Here is an 18,729-nt window from a genome sequence, read left to right on the forward strand (position 1 = left end):
AGCTGTAAATCTAAAAAATTCCTAGGAATTTCTGGGAATTTCTGGGAATTTCTGGGAATTTTTGGGAATTTTTAGGAATGTTTAAGAATTACTGGGAATTTTAAGCAAAAATTTGAGGCTAATGATATAAAATAAATACTTTAAATTAAAAAAACCCAGCTAAAATTCAAGTATTCAATGAAATTTATTTAAAAGCTTGATTAAGGCGTACATGTAAAATATTTTTGATTAATTATTAACATCAATGTGTGGTAATATTAGGATGGAATTTGATTTATTTTTCTTTTCTTGAAAACTTCATACGGATTAATCCTCAATTACAGCTATTCATATAAAATAGTTCTAATCAATCATTAAATTTGGTTTGACACAAATTGTGAATAAAATCTGTTGATTCTTTTCCAAAAAATACAATATCCTAAGTTATATTTATATAGTTATATTCTTGGGAGTGAAGGGGCTAATTACAGACAAATAAAATTGATTTTTTGATTAAAATCTTGTTATAACTGTAACAATAAATTAGAATGAAGTTACCCTAAACTGCAAACTTAGCTGCTGTTTGTACTGTTTGTATTTTTTTTCCTGGACTCACAATGAGTTGGCCTTGAATGAGGTTGTTAACAAGAACCTTGACCATTTTGTATCTGGATTCCTTGACATCTGAATTTGAAAAAAAAAAAAAAAATTAAAATATGTATGTTTAAAGCTCAGACCAGGCTTTTAAGATGGCTATGAGGAAAAGGGCATTCATTGGATTCTCAAATTGAGAAATCTGTGTTATATTGAGTGACTTTTATATTGGAGTTAGTACATCTCTCTCATGGATTTTACTAAAAAAGGGCTGAATACATTATTTTGTTTTTACCAAGGAGGGCTTCTTTATGTACTAAAGTTTGTTATGAATCTTGAATGTTCCCAAACGTGACTAGAGGAATCTTGAAACCTTACTGATAGGTTTATTTCATTGTAAAGCATAAGCTTAAGAAACTGCGGCGTGCAAGTGACCGATTCGATTCTCAGAATTATTCTAGTTTCAGTTGCGCCGAGCGTTATGTAAGCTTAATTCAACCCACTACATCTATTCTTTTATAAGATTTTGATCACAACGAATATCGCAATTTTTACTCACCACAAACTTTCAAAATCGTAGCTTTACAGATGGCCACTCGACCCTTGTTTGTACCGGTCCATATGTCAACTGTTGTCCCTACTTTTAACTCCACGGCGCCAACGACTTTCTTCTCTTTTACAACACTCACGCTATTCTCGTTTTCCCGTTGAACCAGAATAAAAGCTATCTTTAGAAATGTTATATTAAGCAAAACAGTTGAGAAAAGCGATCAGTCGATGAAAGTACATTCAAAGATGAGCGCCAAATGGAGTCTTCTTTGTTTCCGATCACGGGCATGATCACGTGGATCTTTTAGGACTTGTCATTGGCTAGCAAAGTGAATCCGCTGGCTTGCCGATTGCAGTGTTAAGAGAATCGTACAACTTTATTTTGACTTCTCCGACCGGTTCTCTGCTTCTAGAAGATGGATAGCTTGGTGATATAAATAAAGATGTCAGCTCACTCTATGTAGAAATAATCGACAAGAATCGATCGTATTACAAATGCACGATTTGTGGCCGAAAGTTGTCGAGGAAACAAAGACTCGAAACTCACTTAAGTTGTGTTAATGGCAAAGGTGAGAAATAACACAAGCCAATCACAGTTTTGAATGCGACTACAAATCGTCTTTTACCCTCCTATTTATAACAGAAGGATACCACATTCGGAAGTGTAAGAGATACATAGATGATCCCAGTGTACCAGTACCTAAATCTACAAAGCTTGACCGTAGCAAGCGTTCAGCAACACGTTCCAACACCGCCATCTCGATTCCTCAGTCAGTCGTTTCCACTGAACTTAAAGCAGTATTGACAACAGAGTAGAGTGCGTCTTACAAAGGAGAAACATTTGTACAAGAGACAGGAGTAGCTATATGCGATTACAGAGGTGCGTTGGAACTCTGGTCCACAAATAGTTATGCACTGCCCGAAGTATAAAACAATTTTGTTGATAGCTGACAGACAGAGAAGAACAACAAGTAAACTTAAGAGCTGTTATTACTGAAGTGTGACTAGCATTTTTCATTTTTATATAAAGAAGGACTTGTAATTTGCACCAAAAATAAAAAGATGTAATATTTTTTTGGGAGATCCAGTGATTGGGATATTTAAGAAATTAAGTTATGAAAGGAAACTTGGTTGGTACTTCTCACTACTAACAAGTCTTGTTGACAAATATTTTCAGATCAGAGTTTCAAATAAAGTAAATTGAAGACGTCATATAAAAGGTGTTTTTCCTCAAAGGGTACATTGACTACCTCTGTCTTGTCTGCATGCCAAATGTTTGCAAAGTGTGTGGATGATCCACAAGTATTGGAACTCTTACAAAAATGTTTTGTAAGAATAAAAACAGCAAAACAAATTACAGCAATTAGTCATGAAAATAGAGCAAAAAACTGAAAAAAAGCAGCAACAACAATCATGAAAAAAGAAAGATTAATTAGGTGTTGAATTTGTTTGCCTAAGGCATGAAATTTCTACTAAAAGTATTGTCAACAAAAAGTCTCTGACAGCGTTTGAGGCAACTGAGCTTGACTGTTCCAAGGTTTTCTAACAAAGGCAACCAGTAATGTAGGTTAGGGAAGTAAGATAACAATGTAATTATTGTTAATTATTGTGGAAGTTGGCAATTTCCATTTAACATAACTGACAGCTGGTTCATGAGAAAATCCATATAAATGTAAAGATTTACTAAAACTTAGTTTGAGTAATAAATTTCATGCTCTTTAAGTTATAAACATGTACATGTATGTATATCTCTTGGTAAGTTTTGTATAGCATACCTTTTATTGAGCCAAAGTTTTAAGCCTCTGAAATTACTCTTTTTCTTAAAACCTTCACATTCAAGGTATTGAGAATTTCTTAGAATTTATGTGGACCTCAGGGTATTAAAATTGCCTCAAATTCAATTCCCAGCAATTCCCAAGAGTTCCACACTTCTTAAATTATAGGTAGTTTGTAAAGCTGAGAATTCTTAGGAATTCCTAGGGATTCCAAGTCCTCACAAAACTGCAGTCTTCCTTTCCCAGAAATTCCCAGTAATTCCAAGCTTTTTAAATCAGAGTTAATTTGCATAGATGGGAATTTTTGAGAATTCCTAGGAATTCCTAGGAATTCCTAGGAATTCCCAGAAATTCCCAGAAAACTGGGAATTCAGTTTGCAAGGGTCATTTGCATAATTGGGAATTTTTGAGAATTCCTAGGAATTCCTAGGAATTCCTAGGAATTCCCAGAAAACTGGGAATTCAGTTCGCAAAATAGAGCTCATGGCGTATCTTGGCGATTGTTCTATTTCATGTGATTATATTTATTATGATTATCATAATTTAACATATTGCTTGTGGTATTTGCTCCTGCAGAGTTCTGGCCCAGAGAAATAAGAAATGATGTATGATTGATAGAGTAAATGGAAAAACGGGTCTAAAAAAAGGGTCTACATAGATCCTTTGCATGCTTTGTCGTATTTCTTCATTGCAGTTGGTATACTAGATATCTTAGAGACGAAAATCTGGTACAATGATTTTGAATAAAGCTTCTGTAAAGTCTTCTGTTCACCATCAACCCACAGGGAGAAATTACTTAGATTTTGGTATTGTGTGTTTCCATAGATAGAAGTCCTATTTAGTTTCAATTCTCTACACCATTCTTGTGGGAAAGCATTGAGGAGATCATAAACAATCAATGAAAATGATTCACAAAAGTGTTTGGCTTTCACCAGAACTCTTAAGTATTTTTTTCTTTTTCAGCCATCGATGCTTAGTAAAAATATTGAAGAGAAATTTTTAAGATAAAAATTCAAGTGTAAAAAGATAAAGAGTGATTGTAAGAACTTTAGTAATCCTGAGGTGTTTCTGATCTAACTTGAGAATGCTCCAAAAGCTTGCAAAAAGTGGCAGAATCACTTACATATAAAAAGCATAGTGCCACTACTTGTTACTGTGTTACACCATTTAGTAAGACAGCCATCATGTTATAATGGGAAACCCAAGTGAAGGCCATTGTTGTCTCTTATTTGTTTTTTCTCTGTCTTCAATCATCAGGTTTCTTGTCTTGATTTTAGCAAATGTGCTTATTCCAATGACTTTTTTTTTTTTTCGTTGTTTTCATTTTGTAATTTGTTAAGTATTAATTTGTGAAATAATTTATAAGAAACAATAAAAGCACTTGAATACCAAAAACTAAGGAAACAAATGACTGCAGGAAGGTAGAAGAGCCCCTGAGATTGTGTTGAATAGTGCCACTCTTTTTTAAGATTAGATCAGTGAGACAATTTAGAGCCAAGTTGTGAAGCACTTAAAACATTTCTTTAGCTTAAGACCTTGCTTGTTGAATGTCTAAGGTTTCCCAGCCTAAGGCAATGACAGCCTTGTCGCATGAGTATCGCCAGTTGCTGATATGCATTATGCGTCTGGCAGACCTATTTTGCAAGTTTTGTAGCCTGTCAGAGTGGCCTTCGTTGTGGGTGTTCCAGATCTCGTAGCAGTGATTGAAATGTAGTTGATTAATACATTACAGATGTTAACTAGAGGGCTCTGTCTACGAAATCATGAACCAGCAGGTGATGGTAAATTCTAGGTAGTCTACAGACAGTTTTTACATTTACTTTGAAAATTCAGTACATGTGCGAAATTTGACAGGCAAAAAGCACATGAAAAGCATTTGAGGAGCACGTGAAAACCATCATCACTTTGACACATTTGAACCATTGTATCTAACTCTGTAACTTGTAAAATGTTGTATGCAAAAATGAAAGAAAGTTACTCAGCTTTCAGCCATAATTCACATGTAGAGTTAAACCAATGCTACCACCCTAAGCTAATTAATTTTCAAGGTACAAATTTTACAAGCAGAGTAACATTTAGAGTGCATATAGTATTCAAATCATTCTAAATGGTGATAATAATTTCCAAAAAATTCTGAGAAAACTGTAAAAATCAAAAAGTTGTTTCATTGCCAAAAGTTTCAGCTTAATTTAGAAATTTAATATCTTGCAAAGGCAGATCCTGCTTGAGAAGGAAGTCTAAAGATCATATTATGTTGTGATTGTCAGAGAAAAAAAAAAGGATAACTTCCTGTTATACATATTATAACTCGTACAAAACAATATTGTGTGTTACTTTTACCACATCAAGAATTATTTCAGGAAATATGACAAAATGCAAGTGATGATGTTTAAATCCTGATTAAGTGGGCAACATTTTTGTTCAAACCCTTGTTATATATAGCATCATGAAGGAAGAATTTTGTGAGACAGGAAGTGGTTCCAGTCAGAGACAATGGAACACAAATGGGCACTTTTACATAAATTGGTAGGAGAGTATTTGACTTGACTTCACAACAATGAAAGATGGTGTAGTTCTTGGGAAGTCTTTTAGGAATTGTGTCCCATAATCAAATTTCAGTAGAAAATGCTTTTAAAAAAATATATGCAGATGTTAGAGCATGTTTGGCCAAAATAGTGGATCAAAGGATATTGGAACACCAACCAACACTAACATATAAAAATACCAATATTGCTTCGGTGGGAAATTACAACTTAAGCAACTGTACGTAATTGTGTAATTGTGTTATTCTACAAGCTAGCAAATGTCTGAGTTTTCAGTTCGGGAATTTTATCCATTGCACTGTAAAAAACCTGTCTTCTGATCTGTTCGTCAAACGAAAGGTCATAGCTGAAACTATCATACAATTATTGCTCGAGAAAATAACATTTGGAATCGATGATCTAAGAACGTTGGACAGAAACAGAATCACGGAGAACCGGGTACAGTGCGCTGTAAACAAAAACATGTGATTGCACATTCGATTAAATGACTCACGTGGCTACAGACAACTTTTTAACCAAAAAATACGGCTGTTTAGATAATTGCTGAAGGTGTGAAGATGCATTTTACTACAGTCAAGTATTTCGTGACAAAATACAAACTGGTATATTTTTGATTGATAAGCTTCAAAGAAGAAATAAACGGCTGAAATGTTGTGCATTCCATCAGCTGCGAAACACGAATGCGTTTAATACATCACCTGCTACGTAATTGGAGTTAAGTTGTTCGAAAATGTTAAATAAGGTTGCCACGGGTAAAGCGAAATGGCTAGTTTACATTGCGGTAGAAATCCGTTCGCTCTTACATCTTACAGAATCACGAGCACATCATTATATGTCAAAGTTAGTTCATTTAACTAGCAACAACTTGAGTAGTAGCCAAGAGGGAACAAGATGAAAAATTTTCAAAGTAACGAGTTTCCAAGATGTAAAGATAGGTCCGAGGAATACTTAATAAGGTCATTTGTGAATGCCTGCGGTCTCTTGAAAACTAGAACAAACACCAGAATCTCCAAGATTTTGAATACCAGCTCTCAATGATTTTCACACATTCGTTTTCGATTTCAAGAGATTTAAATATTTAATGTTCCAAACACGTTCAAATTGACAAATTTAAACCAAGGTATTTTTTTGTTTACGACCACGAGGAAAAACATTCATCTGCTTGAAATAAAACTGTGATTTCATTTGCAAACTGGTATTTGTCTCTACTCGCGATGGAGTAAATTTCGAATCGATTTGGGAACGGACATAGTTGACTTCAAGATACAAAGTGTTGGTTGGTCGCACTGGGTGCTATCTTATTCCCTAATTTTAAATATTACCGTTTGTCATATTTTTGCCTCACAATAATTTTGGTCCTCCTTTCCCTTGCAGGGCTAGCATGGGTATGTAAGTGGACGACGAACGGTTCACTACTCGCCTATCAAGGTCATGGTATATCCGAGTGGAAAAATGACGCCAAATTTTTCCATTCTTTTATCAACAAAAATGGTCACGTGCTTGATAGGGTTGATTATCACCACTGTGTTCCAAAAGGCGCAATTGAGAGCGTGAAAGGTACCAAAGTACATTTCTGTGATGACACAGAGGAGGAGGTTGACATCATCATTCAGTGCACCGGTTTCAAGGCAGAATTTCTAATGCTCCCCGCGGAAATAAAAACGGTTCCTCTTACCCACAACTACAAGTATCTGTCTAACGTCGAGGACCCGACATTGGCTTTCATCGGATATGTTCGGCCGGTGATCGGATCATTAATCACGATCGCCGAGGTTCAATCTTTTTTTACCGCGAAAGTTTTCTCAGGACTGTGTGAGCTTCCTTCCCGAGATGAAAGGCAGAGAATAGCTGTGAAAGACAAGTTATTTTGGGACGACTACTTCAAAGATTCCTCCCGTAGACTTTCTACCTTGGTAGAAGCCTTCACTTACGGAGATGACATCGCTAGGTTATGCGGAATATTTCCTGATTATTGGAGGATGCTCAAAACAAATCCCCGTGGAGTTATGACGGCGATTTTTGCTCCCTACGATGGCAGTTGTCTTCGACTAAATCAGCCAGAATACCAAGAGAAGGCGTTACAGCACTTGCGGTACCAGATGTCCGGGACATTCTCTCCAATACATTTACTGCTCATCCTCTTCATGCGGCTGATCTGGTTCGACTTCTGGCTGGATGTCCTAGGCGAGATTAAGTACAAGATTCAGTGCGCAGGATGGTGGAAAAAAATACGAGATTGTCGACCCATACGTTTCTTAGATTGGTGCTGGCAGGCTCCTAAGAGATGGCTCTTTGATTGTAAAACAAGAGCCTAACAATTTACCAACCTTAATCGAAAACATTTATACTAGAGTGCTTACTTACGAACACTCCTTGGTTGTTGTATATTTCGAGTGCTTTTAAACTACAGCTTTGGTAGGATTTGTTAAGAGGGTCGCGCAAGGGGTTTTCTGAGGCGTACTTGCCCAGGCTACCGTGAAACGACTGATAATTACAAGTTTAACATCGCATTTACAAATATCCTCGCTATTAAAATAAGCTATCATTCTATGTTATTGTGCATTACAATACCGGGTGTTGGTTTATGATATCAATTTTTATCCATGTAAGCTGACTTAAAATCACTTCTGTCATCAGAGTAGTTAATCAATTATATTCTTGAAAGGGTTTTCTTTAGTGAAATGTTTCGTGGGCCAAAACCCACCATATGGTGCTGCTTAACTGTATCAGTCTATCATAGGGGAAAGTCTTCAGTCCGTTTCTAAGAAGGCCTGATTGTCTTACAACAGTTCCATCGCAAAAAACTATCATGTCGATTACTGAAATTGACAAACGTCATTATCTAGTGGGCACTACCTAAATGTTACTATGATTATTAAACTTTTTTGAAAATGTTTCTTTCTGTGTTTCAGTTCTCAGTTTGTTATTTCGTTTTATTTCAGTTTGTCAATTATTTTCTTTTCGGGATTATAAGTTTGATTGTCTTGTCGATTCAGCTCGACTGCAACACATTCGCTAAGGCTTAAGTATCAATCGCTAGTGATTAAACTCAATTGATATTTTAGCACTAACGATCGAGTTTTATCACTAGCGATTAATAACTTAGCACTAACGATTGAGTTTTTTTCTGTAGCGATTGATATTTTTGGCAAAAATGGCTCCTCACAAATTGTCCATAAAAGAGAACACAAAATGAAGTCCGTAAATTTCTTGATCGAGCACAAAAGGCCTCCTCCCCTCCCCACCCCACCCCCTCCTTGCCTACTATTACGATAAAAGTAATGAAGGGCTTACGTACTGACCCAGTACTTGGTGATAAAGTAACCTTGTCCTTCCTCTGATCTGTTTGCTTATTAACCGACTGCGACTTCTCACAACAGGGTTTATATTGGATATCTTCTTTTACCAGGAATCCTTTTCCTAACAAGATGCTTGCCAACGACTTGCCTGTATTGGTGTAAACTATTCCCCATTCTCACTTCGTTGCAAGTGCAATTGACATAAATAGAATTCTTAGAAATGCACAGATTTTCTTATTAACGAAGGCTCAGTTTTGCTCAGGGTAATCTCAGTTTCGCTCACGATAATTCTCAAAGTTGCCTCAAGGTTCTCTAAGATCACCAGGAGCTGACGGGCTTGTTTGAGATCAGTTCGCCTGACCTTGGCATCGATCCCCGCTCATTTTCAATGTATTTGTGTGTAAAACAATTTCTTAAAAATTTTTATTTTTGATGTCAACAACGTACCTTTGACTTCTCGTTATCGACAGAGGACCAGCGCACCAGCTGAAGTCAAGAAACGATGCTTTAGGGGCTGCCATGCTCATATTTTAAAAGGGGCTCGAACATGGGATTGATGATGGATTTCTAATACACGAACTGTAGTTTTTTCATGTGAAATAAATTTATACTCCATAGGTATACGCATTTTAAGATTATATCACTATTTTAAATCTTTCCATGCATTTCCTCAACACGTAAGAACATTTTTTGTGGCCATAGAATATTTCAAATAATTATCTACCCCCCACTCCACCGAAGTCGACAATCAACACCATGCTAACATTATCCACCAAAAATTCGAAGAAACGGAAGGCATTTTACAATTCATGCGCTTAGTGCGCATGGGTAATCAGTTTTGCTTCTGCAGTCGAAGAAAGGTTCGTGATTAGACGAGACAACTAATAAATAATAGAACTCGCTCGGAGGCCACTCGAGAACATGCCGAAGGATATGACCTCCATATGATTCGAGAGACGGAAAGTAAAGGCAGCTCCAATTGACGATGACTCTACATATCGGGACAAACGATACTAAAGATGTTCATGCGATTTATTTTATATTTTGCCTTTTTCAAGCATCAGTATGACCTGGTGGTTCAACCGTTTGATGGGGGTCCATTGTTTATCAAGATAGTTCGTTTTCCTTTTTACCCATCCTACGAGATCCAGGGAGGAGTTTTTCTCTACGTCCCCCTACAACTAACTATCGCCTGGTTTTCTCTGAAGATTATTTGTTATTCCCTGAACAATTTCATAGATAAAATTCACAAGTTTTTACGGAAGTTAGTCAGAGTAGAGCTTTCTATGAAAATATAATTACTTTTTAGCTCGAACAAAAACGAAGGTCGGGACCCCGATCAAACACCGAGGTCCCCGGCAGTTAATACTAAAACGGCAGTTTCGCTCATTTGTACAAAGCGTCAGTACGAGGCTGGCGTTGTTTAGGTTGCGGCATTTGATCGAGATAATAAGGGATATGGGTGCTAGGCAAGCCAGTCAACCGAGTTCAAATAAAATGATAGCAATGTCTAAAGATCCTGTAAATTTGGGTTTTACACCTACCAGATATTATCGCGTTTCAAGTAAATTACTGACAGTCAACGCCTGTTCGGTTCAATGAAACAATCGACTTGTTTCAGTTTTTTCATATTCTGACTATCCATTTTTTCAAAAAATTCAAGGCCACCCTTTTAAATGCTTCGTTTCCTATCTCCTTTCCTCACGTGAAATTGGAATGGTCAGTCGCGCAAAAAAAACAAAATTTAGAAATAAAATTTTTCTGATGAAAATCAATCTTTTAAATAAGAGCGAACTAATGGCCTGCACGTACATTGACCATCTTAGTCTACAATAAATAAGTCAACCACACCTCAATCGCTAAAATTCAGCGACTACATTGACTAGATGAAATACAACAACCATCAATAAAACATTAAAGTACACCGGCACTCAGAGCCAACCTGCTTCAGTTACAGCAATTCCAACGTTCCATCGCAATTTGGGCGTGCAAGCGAAACATGGCGCTTAAACATATTCAAATCTTATCTTGATACTAATTTCAACGAATACTTAAATCAAACCGATAGACTAAATACTTCACAAACCGCCGTTTTGATGTTCTCTGTAGCTCTCATTGGTCTCACAATTTGTCAGTTACCAAAACAATTTTATGCCAAATACACGAGATAATCAAATTTTATTATCAGCGAAAGTTACATGATCTCATGATTCTAAGAATTCGATTTCATCGAAGACTGATTGAATGCGATCGCTCAGACTTGAATACATTTGTTCAAGTAAATTTTGATGTCTACCAGTTACAACAGAGTCATTTATGAACCAAATCCTTTTCAGTTAACAGTTAAGAAACTAATTAACATAGCGTAGACCTTCATAATAAGTTTACCCAATTACAAGAGAAAGGTAATACTTTTCTGAGTCTTCAAGCGTTATAATGTCTTGCTGGCTGCTAATTGAAAGCAATTCGAAAGTTGCTAAGTAAAAAAAACGACTGTTTAAAAACTCCTGCCTAGGATTTTGATTCTATTTAAAGTTGCAGGCTGGGAAAACAATCCTTTTCATTCAGGTTGGCTGACAGTGAAGATAAGCGCAGCAATTATTTTTTTCTCACGAATATTGGTTGGCAACCAAATATCACACAATGTTTTTTAGGTCACAATAGACTTTGCAAGATTCATTGATTGGTCTTACATGATAGTCAGTACATTAAGCAAGTATGCAACAAAGCAGTGTTTACAACATCTATAATTGAAGTCACATTCTAGTACTTAAGATGTCTCGTGCCATCATCCCATTGATAAAAGAATCCTTTGTGGCGTTAATGGTTTTTAACATAAATTTACACGCATAACTGCTTATGAACCTCTTTGTCAAAAGAGGAGATAATGAAATAATTTGTCTTTTAGCGTCTCGACGGCCTTGAATACTAATCTGTGAACAGAACAAACTCTCAAGGAATCATCACTCGCAGCTGAGCACCTCGAGAGCGTCGAGTCAGTATAACTGTTATTCCAGGATAAACTCACACCCATCAAAGGTAAGCATATTTGCATCGCTCAGCAGTACAAAGAGACTATCGTACGTGACAGTGAAAACAGTGCATTTGAAGTAGGGTTTTAGACCTAGGTAATTATGGCTAACTACTTCAAACTACACCAACCAAACCAATTAAGACCCATAATTACACAAACTACACCGACTATATCGAACTAACGGCCTGCAGGTACGCTGATCGTATTACTCTACAATAGATAAGTCAGCTACATCTTAACTGTTTAAATTCAGCGACGACATCGACTATAACTAATTACAGCAACCACGAATAAAACATCAAGTACACCGGCACTCAGAGCCATCCTACGTTCCATCGCAATTTGGGCGTGCAAGCGAAAAATTGCGCTTTAACAAATTAGAATCTTGTCCTAATACTAAATATAAACGAATGCTTTCATCAAACCAAGTAAACTAAATACTTTACAACGTTGTGATGTTCTCTATAGCTCTCATTGGTTTCACAAATTGTCAGTTACCAAAACAATTTTATGCCAAATTCACGAGATAATCAAATTTCATTATCAGTGCAAACTGCATGATCCCAAGATCCGGAGAATTCAACTATACTAAGTTTATTTTTTTCCTTTTGCAAGAGCTACAAAGTTTGAATTGCAAGATGTTTCGTGCCATCATCCTATTGATAAATGAATCCTTTGTGGTGTCAATGGTTTGTAACATACACGCATAACTGCGCATAAACCCCTTAGTTGATAAAGGAAACAATGAGATCATTTATCTTTCAGTCTAGACGGTCTTGAATACTTTTCTGTAAACAGAACAAAGTTTCGAGGAATCATCACTCGCAGCTGAGCGCCTTGAGAGCGTCGAATTAGTGTAACCGTGATTCCAGGATAAACTCACAGCCATAAAAGGTAAGCATATTTACACCGCTTAACATTATATAAGTAGGAGTGAAAACAATGCATTTGATCTAAAGTTTTTCAGACCTAGGTAATTATGGCTAACTACTTCAAACTGCAGAACTGCTTCAGGATAATTAACTTGCACTAAACTCTTCAACACTACACCAACCAAAAATATTCACATCCGGAACTATACACACTACACCGACTACATCCAAATAACGGCCTGCACGTACATTGACCATCTTAGTCTACAACGAATAATCAACCACACCCTAATCGCTAAAAATACAGCGACGACATTGACTACAACTAATTACAACAACCATGAATAAAACATCAAAGTACACCGCACTCAGAGCCAACCTGCTTCAGCGATAGCAAGTCCTAAGTTCCATCGTAATTTGGGCGTGCAAGCGAAAAATTGCGCTTAAACAAATTAGAATCTTATCTTAATACTAAATTAAAATGAATGCTTAAATCAAACCAGGTAAACTAGATGCTTTAAAACGTTGTGATGATTTCAGTAGCTCTCATTAGTCTCACAATTTGTCAGTTACCAAAACAATTTTATGCTAAATCCACGCGATAATCAAATATTTTTGTCAGTGCAAGTAACACGATCCCACAATTCTGAGAATTCAATTTCATCAAAGACTGATTGAATGCGATCACACAGACTTGAATACACTTGCTCAAATAAATGTTAACGTCTGCGAGTTACAACAGAGTCATTTATGAACCAAATTCTTTTCAGTCAACAGTTAAGGAACTAATTGATATAGTGTAGACCTTCATAATAAGTTTACCCAATTATTGTGGCTAATTACAAGAGAAAGGCAATACTTTTCTGAGACTTAAACCGTTATAATGTCATGCTGGCTGGTAAGTCAAAGCAATTTGAAATTTGCTATTTAAATAAAAATGACTCTTTAGTTTTTCTACATGGGATTTTGATTCTATTCAAAGTTGCTAGCTGGGAGAATAATCCTTTTCATTCAGGTTGGCTGGCAGTCAAGATAAGCACAGCAAATCTTTTTCCCACGTAGATTAATTGTTAACCAAATATCAAAAAATATTTCTCTAGATAAAATATACTTTGCAAGAATCGCTAATAATCGATCATGATCGGTCTTAAATGATAGTCAGTACATTAAGCAAGTATGCAACAAAGCAATGTTTATAACATGCGATAAACTATCTTAGACTTTAAGTAAATGTGATTTCGAAAGTCAGTGTGTGTTCCCTTGTAATGTAGTCGTGGAGACGAAACACAATTCTGCACAGAGAACTGATGAGTGGGAGTTGTAACATGACGAAAACTTTCAAATATTGCGATTCGATAGTCACAGTGCACTTATCTGTTATTGATATAACAAGGTGAAGGAACTGAACTGAAAAGTGACACGAAAGCGAAGACTGTAGCAAAAAAATATAATATTACTTCTACGTGTGCTAAATGGCTGCAATACTATTTTAAAAATAAATTCTACTTTGTGTTTTAGCCTCCGTCTATCATAATTTTTAAAGAGTACGAGAAAGTGGAAAAATTGAGCATCTATAATGAAAGTCACATTCCAGTTCTTTTACTATGCTAGGCTTATTTTTTTACTTTCGCAAAAGCTCAGTATAAAGTCTGAATTGCAAGATGTTTCGTGCCATCATCCTATTGATAAATGAATCCTTTGTGGTGTCAATGGTTTGTAACATACACGCATAACTGCACGTAAACCCCTTAGTCGATAAAGGAAACAATAAGATCATTTATCTTTCAGTGTCTAGACGGCCTTGAATACTTTTCTGTAAACAGAACAAAGTTTCGAGGAATCATCACTCGCAGCTGAGCGCCTCGAAAGCGTCGAATTAGTGTAACTGTGATTCCAGGACAAACTCACACCCATAAAAGGTTAGCATATTTGCACCGCCTAACATTAAAAAGAGACTATAATAAGTAGGAGTGAGAACCATGCATTTGAGCTAGAGTTTTTCAGACCAAGGAAATTATGGCAAACTACTTCAAACCACAGAACTGCTTCAGGATAATCAACTTGCACTAAACTACTTAACATTACACCTACCAAACAAATTCACACCCGGAACTACACACACTACACCGATTATATCGAACTAAGGCCTACACGTACATTGTCCATCTAGGTCTATAACAAATAATCAACCACACCCTAATCGCCAAAATACAGCGACGACATTGACTACAACTAATTACAACAACCTCGAATAAAACATCAAAGTACACCGGCACTCAGAGCCAACCTGCTTCAGTGACGGCAAGTCCTAAGTTCCATCGCAATTTGGGCGTGCAAGCGAAAAATTGCGCTAAACTAATTAGAATCTTGTCCTAATACTAAATTTAAACGAATGCTTAAATCAAACCAGGTACACTAAATAACTTAAAAAGTTGTGATGATTTCTGTAGCTCTCATTAGTCTAACAATTTGTCAGTTACCACGAAGATAAATTGTTGACCAAAATAACACAATGTTTCTTTGGATACAATAGACTTTGCAAGAGTCGTCAATAATCGATCATGATCGGTCTTTACTCATAGTACATTATGCAAGTATGAATGAAAGCAGTATTTATAACATGCGCTAAAATATCTCAGACTTTAAGTAAATGTGATTTCGAAAGTCAGAGTGTGTTCCATTGTAATGTAGTCGTAGAAACGAAACTCAATTCTGCACAAAGAACTCATGAGTGAGAGTAATAACATAACAAAAACTTTTAGATATTGCGATTCGCTAGTCACCGTACACTTATTTGTTGTTGATATAACAAGGCGAAGGAACTGAACTGAAAAGTGAAACAAAAGAGTAGACTATTGGTAAAAAGTTTAATATTAATTCTAAGTGTGCTAAGTGGCTGCAAAAATGTCTACAAAGAAATTCTAGTTTGTGTTTTAGCCTCCGCCTATCATAATTTTTAAGGAGTACGAGAAAGTGGAAAAACTGAGTATAGACAATTAAAGTCACAATCAAGTTCTTTAACTGTGCTTGGTTTTTTTTCTGTTGCAAGAGTTATAAAGTCTGAATTGCGAGATGTTTCGTGCCATCATCCTATTGATAAATGAATCCTTTGTGGTGTCAATGGTTGCTGTCATACACGCATAACTGCGCATAAACCCTTTGTCGATAAAGGAAACAATGAGTTCATTTATCTTTCAGCGCCTCGACGGCCTTGAATAAATTTCTGTAAAAAGAGGAGTCTTTCAAGGAGTCATCACTCGCAGCTGAGCACCTCGAGAGCGTCGAATCAGTGTAACTGTGATTCCGGGATAAACTCACACCCATCCAAGGTAAGCTACAAAACTGCCTCAGGTTAATCAATTTGCACTAAACTACTCGACATAACACCAACCAAACCAATTGACGCCCAGAATAACACAAACTGCACAGACTATATCGAACTAACGGCCTACATGTACATTGACCACATTAGTCTACAACTAATATATGAGTCAACCACACCCTAAACACCAAAATGCATCTTCCTATTAAGGACCGCTTAAATCAAACCAAGTAAACTAAATATTTTACAAAGTTGTGATGTTCTTTGTGGCTCTCATAGGTCTCACAATGGTCATTTACCAAAACAATTTTATGCCAAATACACGAGATAATCAAATTTTATTATTGGTGCAAATTGCATGATCCCATGGTTCTGAGAATTCAATTTGATCGAGGGCTGATTGAATGCGATCGCACAGACCTGAATACATTTTCCCAAGTAAATATTAATGTCTACGAGTTACGACAGAGTCATTTATGAACCAAATCCTATTCAGTTAAAGAATTAATTAACATAGGGTAGACCTTCATAATAAGTTTACCAAATTTTTGTGGCTAATTACAAGAGAAAGGTAATACTTTTCTCAGACTTAAACCGTTATAATGTCTTGCTGGCTGATAATTGAAAGAAATTCGAAATTTGCTGAATAAGACAAATACTCTTTAATTGTCCCCCATGGAAATTTGATCCTATCTAAAGTTGTTGGCTTAGAAAATAATCCTTTTCATTCAGGTTGGCTGGCAGAGAAGATAAGCGCAGCGTTCTTTTTGTTCCCATGAAGATTAAATATAAACCAAATATCACACAATTTTTCTTTAAAAATACAATAGAGTTTGCAAGAGTTGTCAATAATCCATCTGATCGGTCTAAAATGCTAGTCAGTATATTGAGCAAGTATGCAAAATAGCAGTGTTTATAACATGCGCTAAAATATCGCAGTACTTCAAATAAACGTGATTTTGAAAGTCAGTGTGTGTTCCATCAGTGTAACTGTGATTCCAGGATAAACTCACACCCATCAAAGGTAAGCATATTTGCAGCGCTCAGCAATACAAAGAGACTATCGTTAGTGGGAGTGAAAACAATGCACTTGAGCCTAAAGTTTTACGGACCTAAGTAATTAAAGCAAACTACTTCAAACTACAAAACTGCTTCAGGATAATCAATTTGCACTAAACTACCCAACAATACACCAACCAAGCCAATTCACACCCGGAATCACAAAAACTACACCGACTATATCGAACTAACGGCCTACACGTACACTGACCATATTAGTCTACAATGAATATGTCAACCACACCCACGTCAGTACATTGAGCAAGTACGCAAAATAGCATTGTTTATAACATACGCTAAAATATATCATTCCTTCAAATAAATGTGATTTCGAAAGTCAGTGTGTGTTCCCTTGTAATATAGTCGTGGAAACGAAATACAATTCTGCACAAAGAACTCATGACTGGGAGTTGTAAAATAACGAAAAGGTTTCAGATATTGCGCTTCGATAGTCACAGCACACCTATCTGTTATTGATATAGAAAGGCGAAGGAACATAACTGAAAAGTGAGACAAAAGCGAAGACTCTTGCTAAAAAATTTAATATTAATTATACGTGTGCTAAATGGCTGCAAAACTGTCTACAAAGAAATTCTATTTTGTGTTTTAGCCTCCGCCAATCATAATTTTTAAGGAGTGCAAGAAAGTGGAAAAATTGAGCATCTGCAATTAAAGTCACATTCAAGTTCTTAAACTGTTTTAGGTTTATTTTTTTTTCTGTTGCAAGAGTTATAAAGTCTGAATTTCGTGCCATCATCCTATTGGTAAATAAATCCTTTGTGGTGTCAATGGTTTCTAACATGCACGCATAACTGCACATAATTCCCTTTGTCGATAAAGGAAACAATGAGATCATTTATCTTTCAGCGCCTAGACAGCCTTGAATAAATTTCTGTAAAAAGAAGAATCTTTCGAGGAGTCATCACCTGCAGCTGACCACCTCGAGAGCGTCGAATCAGTGTAACTGTGATTCCGGGATAAACTCACACTCATCCAAGGTCAGCTACAAAACTGCTTCAGGTTAATCAATTTGGACTAAACTACTCGACATAACACCAACCAAACCAATTCACACCCAGAATAACACAAACTGCACCGACTTTATCGAACTAACGGCCTACATGTACATTGACCACATTAGTCTACAACAAATAAGTCAACCACACCCTAAACGCCTAAATGCATCTTCCTATCCAAAAACGAATCCTTTGTGCTGTCAACGGTTTGACCTACATGCATAACTGTTCTTTAACTGTACTAGGTCTATTTTTTTCTGTTGCAAGAGTTACAAAGTCTGAATTGCAAGATGTTTCGTGCCATTTTCCTCTTGATAAATGAATCCTTCATGGTGTCAACGCTTTATGACATACAGGCATAACTGCGCATAAACCCTTTGTCGATAACGGAAACAATGAAATCATTTATCTTTCAGCGTCTAGACGGCCTTGAATACTTTTCTGTAAAAAGGAACGATCTTTCAAGGAATCATCACTCGCAGCTGAGCACCTCGAGAGCGTGGAATCAGTGTAACTGTGATTCCAGGATAAACTCACATCCATCAAAGGTAAGCATATTTGCAGCGCTCAGCAATACAAAGAGACTATCGTTAGTGGGAGTGAAAACAATGCATTTGAGCCTAAAGTTTTACGGACCTAAGTAGTTAAAGCAAACTACTTCAAACTACAAAACTGCTTCAGGATAAT

General features: G+C 36.4%; 1 protein-coding gene and 1 long non-coding RNA gene across 4 annotated transcripts; one reads left to right on the plus strand and one right to left on the minus strand.

Annotated features, from left to right (window-relative positions):
* Positions 1–392: 392 nt before the first annotated feature.
* On the minus strand, positions 393–1,778 carry LOC149045779 (uncharacterized). Its single transcript, XM_089205957.1, has 3 exons — positions 1,749–1,778; positions 1,133–1,301; positions 393–663 (listed from the first exon to the last, which is right to left on the minus strand). The coding sequence occupies exons 1-3, from the start codon at positions 1,776–1,778 to the stop codon at positions 539–541; spliced, it is 324 nt and encodes a 107-aa protein (XP_089062083.1). The 3' UTR covers positions 393–538.
* A 9,686-nt stretch (positions 1,779–11,464) lies between these two features.
* LOC149045780 (uncharacterized) lies at positions 11,465–18,493 on the plus strand. Of its 3 annotated transcripts, XR_016186825.1 has the most exons (6): positions 11,465–11,778; positions 12,539–12,667; positions 14,434–14,564; positions 15,844–15,974; positions 17,894–18,024; positions 18,459–18,493. It is a non-coding gene; the product is annotated as an uncharacterized LOC149045780 (long non-coding RNA). The 3 variants fall into 3 exon arrangements; XR_016186826.1 differs by lacking the exon at positions 14,434–14,564; XR_016186827.1 differs by lacking the exon at positions 12,539–12,667 and having other exon boundaries at positions 11,648–11,778.
* The last annotated feature ends 236 nt before the right edge of the window (positions 18,494–18,729 follow it).

Source organism: Pocillopora damicornis, chromosome 5, assembly GCF_964200805.1.
Source record: "Pocillopora damicornis chromosome 5, jaPocDami1.2, whole genome shotgun sequence".
In the NCBI taxonomy this organism is placed as follows: Eukaryota; Metazoa; Cnidaria; class Anthozoa; order Scleractinia; family Pocilloporidae; genus Pocillopora; species Pocillopora damicornis.